Below are 9,092 nucleotides of genomic sequence, written 5' to 3'. Positions count from 1 at the left end.
ATTTATGTATTTTTATGTGTATTTAATGTATTTATGTATTCATGTATTTGTTATAATGAATACGTACCTTTCTGAATCTTTCGGAAATCAGAATAGTTTCCTTTGATCCCACAATCTTTAAATACATATCGATAACCACTTTTATTACTCATTATGATTTTATTTAAAAAAAATTTTTAAATAAATACAAATACAATACGCGCCGATACGTATATAAATACAATAATAAAAATATGCTATTTAAATATTATGTAATAAGATAATAAATAAATAAATACATGAAAAAATTAATACATAAATAAAATGAATAAAATATACATGAATAAAATGTGTCGTGACATTTTTGTTTCGAATATTTAATTAATATGTAAATTCTTATATTTTTTTCATTTCTTATATAATTATCACAAGCGGTTTCTATTATTCAAATAAAAAGCGCATGTATTTTTTACTTATGTGCATGTATTGTGACATTTTTGCTTCAAATATTTAATTAATATATATTTCTTATATTTTTTTTCATCTTATACAATTATCAAGCGGTTTCTAGTAAGCGGTTGAAATAAAACACGCTCGCACAACCAACATCATGGCGGACGTTTGCCACGAAGAACAAAGGCTTCGACACGGAGTGAACCTACTGTTCTTACTTATACTGTGACGCTGCATGGTCATCCGCGCGTGCCCACGCGTTAGTGACTGACAAGGGAACTTCGCGAAGTGGAAAATTCTGATTTTAATGAAACTTTCCACACATGTAGGGGGAGTAAAAAGATGAATTTAGATATTTTTTGTAGCGGCCCAAAAACGGTTTTAAGGGGTGAAACCACTGCTCATATGTAGAGCGGTTTTTTGCTTTTCTCGATATATCTCGAAAAATATTTGAGATATCAAAAAATGTTTCAAATAAAAGTTTTATAGTAAAATCTCCTCTATTCAACAACATTAATATAATATTTTTTAAAAATAATTTTTTAAACAAAACTTTTTTTTTCAAAATTTTGTTAATGTTGTTGAATAGAGGAGATTTTACTATAAAACTTTTATTTGAAACATTTTTTGATATCTCGAATATTTTTCGAAATATATCGAGAAAAGCAAAAAACCGCTCTACATATGAGCAGTGGTTTCACCCCTTAAAACCGTTTTTGGGCCGCTACAAAAAATATCTAAATTCATCTTTTTACTCCTCCTACATGTGTGGAAAGTTTCATTAAAATCAGAATTTTCCACTTCGCGAGGTTCCCTTGTGAGTGACAAATTAACATCAGTTCAACGAAGGAACGGTAAGTCTTTATTTAGCAAACGTTGAAATAATATAAAGAAAATTATTAAAGTATTATTTACGTGCTATAATAATATTACAAAGCTATATGCGAAATCTGCTGCACAGAACAAAAGTGTCATTATTTTTTTAAACCGATTATATTGCAGTTTCCTGATGAATAGTGTGTTAAAAAATAAATAAATACTACAGTACTGTTAAATTATTGTTCTTGTATTACAGGCACTAATCATGCCATCGAGATGCACCGCATATAAGTGCAGTAACAACAGCAATGACGGCTACGCACTTGTAAGATATCCGCAAAATGAGTCGCTGAGGCAGAAATGGATCGCCGCGGTTGGAAGAGGAAAGAGCTGGTCACCTAATAATACTCAACAACTTTGCGAGGTTAGTAACAATATGCAGTATGCTCTGACTTTGCACTTCGGAAGATGAATAGATGTAACAACGTAATCTACTGTTAGACTGAAGTATATGTATATTTGTGATTTCTTTTCTCTAGATACACTTCCAACCATCAGAAATAAAATTTGTCGCTGGGCGCAAACAAGTAAAACTTGGTGCAGTTCCTTCACGGTTTTGTACGTGCAGTATAAGAAAAAAACGAAATATCTTACATCTACATCAAGATGGCTGTGTGCAGACATGCAAACCACTAACTAAAGAAAATCTACAACCTACTACGTCTCAAGAAATTGCTGAGCAAATGGATGAAATGCAACCAATGGATGAGAATGCGAATTCATCGAGGAGCATCATAATAAAAGAAAATGAACAATTGCGGAATGAAATGAAAGGAACTGTGGAAGAAGTAGTAAAAGTAATCGAGAAGATTGTCGAATACATTAAGGAAAATGAGAATTGCAAAATCATCACTATGGCAGGCGCTGGCATTTCTACCTGTAACCACATCAAAGATATATTCTACATATGTCAAATTCTTTACGTGTTTTAATTATTTTGTGGTTGTTTTATATTCTATGAAATATATATGTAATGCTTCTTATTTTTTGTTACGAGAGTCATAACTGTTAGTTTTTATATTTTAATCAAATGGCAAATATATATCAATGCTTACATACCGATTATTAATGTCATGAATGTATAGGTATACACATACACGCATACTTTTTTTACAGCTGCTGGGATACCAGATTTTCGGTCTCCATCCAGTGGACTTTACCATAAATTGGACAAATATAATTTACCCCATCCGCAAGCTATTTTCGAGTTAGAGTTCTTCATGAAGAAACCAGAGCCATTCTTCACTCTTGCGAGAGAATCGTTACCGGAAGGCTTCAAACCTACGATAAGCCATTATTTTATTCGCCTACTGTGGGAGAAAGGTCTATTGTTACGGCATTACACGCAAAATATTGATACGCTGGAACGTGTAGCTGGATTGCCATCTGAAAAACTAGTGGAGGCTCATGGAACGTTTCACACTGGCCATTGTCTTAAGTGCCGAGCACCATATACACTTCCATGGATGAAAGGTATACTTTTATGATGTTTCTATTTTTTTTGCATTAAGTAGATTTATTTGAAACAAATGGATGAGAATAGCGTCTGTTTATCATGTGAGAAGAGTCTTCATCATGTTGTGTATTATCTAGATATTATTCAAAATTTAAAATTAAAAATTTGTAAACTTTGAGATAATATGTAAACTAAATACTACTAAGTATTTATTATAATTGAAACTTTAGGAAAGGATATTTAACTTCTATAACCTCGATCTTGACATGTTGTCAAAGTCATAATCCTGAGCAATCTTTAAACAGTTTAAACATTGCTTATTTATTAAAAAGTTATTAACAAATAAAATAAAAATAAGCGTTAAATATGTTAATAAAGTTAAATGTTAAATACAATAACCTGAGTCTTACTAAATATGAATTTCATATTGTTTGTATGTTTATTACAAGGTAAATGCAGAACAGTCTTATAAAAAGTAAGATGTTAGCGATTAATTGATCAAATACTGATTGTATGTTTATTTAAATGATAGAAAAAATAATAGAAGGTGCAATACTAAAATGTGAAGAGTGTGATGAAGGTGTTGTGAAACCTGACATAGTCTTCTTTGGTGAAATGCTCCCTGAACGTTTCCAAGTACTTGCTGATCGAGATTTCGTAGAGGCTGATCTTTTAATTATCATGGGATCAAGTTTAGTAGTGCAACCTTTTGCATCGCTAGTGGATAGGTATATATAAATATTAAAAATAGATTTACAAAAATTATTAGAAAAGAAATATATATATATATATATATATATATATATATATATATGCAATTTTGAATATAATTTTGTTTTTAAGAGTACGAACCACTTGTCCTCGTTTACTCTCATCAACAATGAAAAAGTGGGTATGCAAGATCGTCTATCACGATTCTTAGGATTGCGGCAGGGCTTAGTATTTGATGGCAAGAGCGCGCATGGGGGACGTGACGTAGCTTGGTTGGGTGATTGCGACACAGGTTGTCAGCTGTTAGCAGACAAACTTGGCTGGGGGGTAAAACACATTTTTTTATTCCTATTTATCTTGTATTATTTCATGTTCATTTCAGAATGTGAATTAATAACTGCATGTTTAACAAGTATTAAAGTAAAATATGAAATTTTTATGCGTAGAAAAGGCTAAGATGTAACTTATAATTTTAGGATGAATTGCAAGCCCTCATGCAAAGAGAAAATGAAAGTTTGAAAGCAGAAGACAAAAGCGACAATTAACTGATATTAATTGGATAACGATAATTGGTAGTGCTTTCTTCTAGAAAGAATAAATAGATTATCGTTTTATTAACGATTTATGTCATCTGAAAAAAAGTTATGAAGATAAAATTTTACTTAAAATAGGCGACAAGAAATATTGTTGGTACTTTAAAATAAGATATATAATATGGTTAATTTAAGAATGTATTTATAAACATCTGTTAATTTATCTTATTGCTTCTCATAAAAAATTAAACAAATGTTAATGTGCAGAATTAGGTATTTTACCATTGACTCTATTCTTGTTAGTCATTTATTATCGGATTCTTGTACTGTATAACAAATCAAGTGCGTTGTAAAAATGAATTTTAAATGAAATTCATATTTGAAATTATATTGTAAATAAGAAGAATGCTGTATTTTTTTCAATACTCTATATGCTTAATTCTAGTTTCTGAAATGTATACCTATTGCCAAATTAAAGTAAAAATGAGAATGTCCATAATATTTTGTACTTCTATGACATATCCTTCTATTAACGAAATTAATGAAATTATCTAAGACATAACTAGTTTTATTGAATGTATTTTAGTTAGGAGATATTATATTTGATGAATTTATTGAAGTAATATTTTCTGGTTTTTATTTCAATGTAAATGGTTTAACAATAGATGCTTTCCATTTACATCAAAACTCAGATAATTCTTACTTGTGACATCATTCTGTCTTTATTATTCATTAATTGCCAAAAAGGATAGAACGACGTCACAAGTGAGAATTATCTGAGTTTTGATGTAAATGGAAAGCACCTAATAACTTCGTTAGCTTCTCGTTGATGCATTTGTCCATCTCCAACAGCTGGTGCTGCCATCGATTCTCGACCACAATATTTCAACTAAAAATTATGTCGTATTATATCGTAAAAAAATTAATGATAAAATACGTATGTGCACACATTTATCTTATTGCTTTTCACAAGTAAAAAAATTGAACAGTAATGAATGTTAATATTCATTATATATTTATATATTAATTCTCATAATTTAATACAACTTACCTGTCGTCAACATAAGTTCTCAAAACGTGGTTTAATAAAGCTCCATGCGCCCATATTTCGTGGTTCTTCTTGACTCCAAATAAAGGCTGCCAGAAACCACAAGAACATAAAATGTTTATTTAGAAACGGTCCATGTTTTTGATACAGTTTTGATTATATCAAACAACTACAATTATCTACTTACTTTTTGCATGTTTATATTTTGCGATCTCCTCTAGTAACTCGTGGACAGGAAAGGGACATAAATTTTCTACTCTGATAATAGCTACATTCTTGTCTCCAGAAGTTTCTCGATAGTTTTCAAGTGCGTAATAATGTTTTCCACTAACTAAAATAATTTTAGTTACATTGCCTTTTTCTGCTTTATCATCCCCTGTAAAGTACATGTAAATTTTTTTAAACACAATTATATATTTCTGTTATATCAACTGATCTCATTATTCTCATTATCTTACTACGTATATATAAGTATCAAAGTTAACAAAAAAGTTAACATGGAATATCTTGTAAGATATTCCACAGAAATGTAACATACCGATAATGGTTTTGAAGCTTGTCCGAGGTTCAAAATCCGATAAGGATGACACTGCTGCCGGATGACGTAATAAAATTTTAGGCGCTACCACGATCAGAGGTTTCCGATAATCTCTTATCATCTATAAATTCATAAATATTTTAATTTTATTTAAAAATTTATTTTATCACTTAGAAACTTTTCGCGAGTATTTAAATCCCTTCTAGTTTTTTCACTAATGTATACTTTTTTCTCCCAATACCTGTCTTCTTAATAAATGGAAATATTGTGCTGGTTCACTGGGATTCGCAACATGTATATTAACATCATCGCCATCAACACCGTTTAATGTTAAGACACTTATTCAAGATAATGACTTCACGTGACAAATTGTTTGCATTGAGTTTTAATAAGATGAACTGTTATCATACAGCAATAGAAACTATTCGCTTATTTATTTCTATCTTCAGAAATGCAACGATTGAAGGAGATTGGAAAGTCACTCTCACACATATGATTATGTGTTTGGAAGCTATATTAGAAATTCAAGAGATGTTACTTGAAACAGAATCATTGGATTTCTTATGTTTAGCCCGCTTTAGTCAGGACTGCATTGAAAATGAATTTTCCAACATTCGTATACAACGGCCAAAGCCCTCTGCTCTGGAATGTAAAAATCGTCTGAAACAGTTGGCCATATCACGTAAAGCTGTGTCGATAAGTAGCTCCAGCTATAACTTTGATGTATCTCCAACATTGATTGATCTGATGTCAAGAAATAAAAAACCAGAAGAAACTGATACTTTACCGTCAATTATGTTCCCACAGTTGAATGCAACTGGATGTTTAACGGACGAGGAGGAAGAAATCTTATACAAAATGTGTGGCTACGTTGTGTTCAAGCTTAAGCAGCGAATAAAGTGTACTGATTGTTACTCAAAACTATTGCATTCAGGTCCCGTTCTGCATCCTAGAGGTGGCTTTGTAAAGGCTTGTGAATTTCTGGAGGGAGCTCTTGTTTCGGTCTCAGATGAGGTATTTCAACTTTTGAAAGCTGTAGAATTAATTCTGAAAGGCATAAAGAATCAACTCAAAGATGTAGGACAAGCATTGAAAGCAAAACTGGAACACCATTTGAAAAAAGAATTAAGTAATTTCACCATTAGCACTTGTCATAATAGGAAAGATCTTTTAGTTTCCAGATATTGTAGCATGAGATTGCGTCAGATATCATTAGAATTAAGCAGCATTTCTGCTAATAAGAATAATACATCTGCCTTTGGCAGCAAGAGCATGGGCTCAAGACTTTTAGCTGATAATTTCAATCCAGTAAAACGAACAGCCGCAATCCCAAAGAACTTAATTGGTACGAACTAATGAAACAAAATTGTATAATATTGTGCCATATTGTACGTTTAATTTATGTTCAATACGTGTGTAATGATTTATTAGCGATTACAATGTAAGGATTCGAATAGTTTATCTCTATTGCAACGTTTTTAATTTGTTTAAGTAACATACGATATTATTGACTGATATATAGATAATATAATAATGAAAAATATGTTCCTATAACACGTACGTTTACAATATGACACTTTATTTAATTTATGTTATTCAATACGTGTGCAATGATTTATTAGCGATAACAATGTAAGGATTCGAATAGTTTGTCTCTATTGCTACGTTTTTAGTTTGTTTAAGTAACATACGATATTATTGACTGATATATAGATAATATAATAATGACAAATATGTTCCTATAACACGTACTTTTACAATATGACACTTTATTTAATTTATGTTATTCAATACGTGTGCAATGATTTATCAGCGATTATAATATAAGAATTTGAATTATTCATTTCTATTGCTATTTCGATGTTTTAAGCTTGTTACTTTTGATAGGTAAACACACGATTTTATTTTTTATCTTCTCATTTACTTTTACCACTTCTTCCACAGTTCCTTTCATTTCATTCCGCAATTGTTCATTTTCTTTTATTATGGTGCTCCTCGATGAATTCGCATTCTCGTCTATTGGCTGCATTTCATCCATTTGTTTAATTTCTTGAGACTTCGTTTGTAGATCTTCTTTGGTGAGTGGTTTGCAAGCTGCACACAGCCATCTTGATGTAGATGTAAGATATTTCGTTTTTTTTCTTATGCTGCACGTACAAAACCGTGAAGGAACTGCACCAAGTTTTACTTGTTTGCGCCCAGCGACAAATTTTATTTCTAATGGTTGGAAGTGTATCTAGAGAAAGGAAATCACAAATATACATATACTTCAGTCTAACAGTAGATTACGTTGTTACATCTATTCATCTTCCGAAGTGCAAAGTCAGAGCATACTGCATATTGTTACTAACCTCGCAAAGTTGTTGAGTATTATTAGGTGACCAGCTCTTTCCTCTTCCAACCGCGGCGATCCATTTCTGCCTCAGCGACTCATTTTGCGGATATCTTACAAGTGCGTAGCCGTCATTGCTGTTGTTACTGCACTTATATGCGGTGCATCTCGATGGCATGATTAGTGCCTGTAATACAAGAACAATAATTTAACAGTACTGTAGTATTTATTTATTTTTTAACACACTATTCATCAGGAAACTGCAATATAATCGGTTTAAAAAAATAATGACACTTTTGTTCTGTGCAGCAGATTTCGCATATAGCTTTGTAATATTATTATAGCACGTAAATAATACTTTAATAATTTTCTTTATATTATTTCAACGTTTGCTAAATAAAGACTTACCGTTCCTTCGTTGAACTGATGTTAATTTGTCACTCACAAGGGAACCTCGCGAAGTGGAAAATTCTGATTTTAATGAAACTTTCCACACATGTAGGAGGAGTAAAAAGATGAATTTAGATATTTTTTGTAGCGGCCCAAAAACGGTTTTAAGGGGTGAAACCACTGCTCATATGTAGAGCGGTTTTTTGCTTTTCTCGATATATTTCGAAAAATATTCGAGATATCAAAAAATGTTTCAAATAAAAGTTTTATAGTAAAATCTCCTCTATTCAACAACATTAACAAAATTTTGAAAAAAAAAGTTTTGTTTAAAAAATTATTTTTAAAAAATATTATATTAATGTTGTTGAATAGAGGAGATTTTACTATAAAACTTTTATTTGAAACATTTTTTGATATCTCAAATATTTTTCGAGATATATCGAGAAAAGCAAAAAACCGCTCTACATATGAGCAGTGGTTTCACCTCTTAAAACCGTTTTTGGGCCGCTACAAAAAATATCTAAATTCATCTTTTTACTCCCCCTACATGTGTGGAAAGTTTCATTAAAATCAGAATTTTCCACTTCGCGAGGTTCCTTTGTCAGTCACTAACGCGTGGGCACGCGCGGATGACCATGCAGCGTGTTTAACTCAACTTAACCTGACTTAACCTGCCTGCGCTAACCCCCTCCTACGCTCTTCTGCATTGGCGTCGCAATCTCGCCTTTGCCCCCCTCAATAATGTTGTCAGCCAATCACGGAGTGGCTGGTCA

The 9,092-nt window shown here is 31.5% G+C and overlaps 1 protein-coding gene and 1 pseudogene across 3 annotated transcripts; one reads left to right on the top strand and one right to left on the bottom strand.

The window, feature by feature from the left end:
- The first annotated feature begins 808 nt into the window (after positions 1-808).
- On the top strand, positions 809-4,510 carry LOC139783114 (NAD-dependent protein deacetylase sirtuin-2-like; annotated as a pseudogene).
- Positions 4,511-4,631: 121 nt separating this feature from the next.
- On the bottom strand, positions 4,632-8,973 carry LOC139783115 (THAP domain-containing protein 2-like). Of its 3 annotated transcripts, XM_071722245.1 has the most exons (9): positions 8,338-8,973; positions 7,949-8,116; positions 7,522-7,833; positions 6,737-6,949; positions 6,385-6,644; positions 5,598-5,718; positions 5,247-5,435; positions 5,063-5,148; positions 4,632-4,900 (listed from the first exon to the last, which is right to left on the bottom strand). In XM_071722245.1, exons 2-4 carry the CDS (start codon positions 8,105-8,107, stop codon positions 6,800-6,802), a joined length of 621 nt encoding a protein of 206 aa, XP_071578346.1. In that variant the 5' UTR covers positions 8,108-8,116; positions 8,338-8,973; the 3' UTR covers positions 4,632-4,900; positions 5,063-5,148; positions 5,247-5,435; positions 5,598-5,718; positions 6,385-6,644; positions 6,737-6,799. The 3 variants fall into 3 exon arrangements, with proteins under 3 accessions (XP_071578346.1, XP_071578347.1, XP_071578348.1); XM_071722246.1 differs by lacking the exon at positions 6,737-6,949 and having other exon boundaries at positions 8,338-8,780; XM_071722247.1 differs by lacking the exon at positions 6,737-6,949 and having other exon boundaries at positions 7,528-7,833; positions 8,338-8,780.
- Between the last annotated feature and the right edge of the window lie 119 nt (positions 8,974-9,092).

This window comes from Temnothorax nylanderi, unplaced genomic scaffold (genome assembly GCF_030848795.1).
Source record: "Temnothorax nylanderi isolate EJ_2023f unplaced genomic scaffold, tnyl_v1.0 TNYL_tig0469_pilon, whole genome shotgun sequence".
Lineage (NCBI taxonomy): Eukaryota > Metazoa > Arthropoda > Insecta > Hymenoptera > Formicidae > Temnothorax > Temnothorax nylanderi.
Note: the sequence above shows the minus strand (reverse complement) of the source record. Positions and strands in the feature narration are given on the sequence as shown.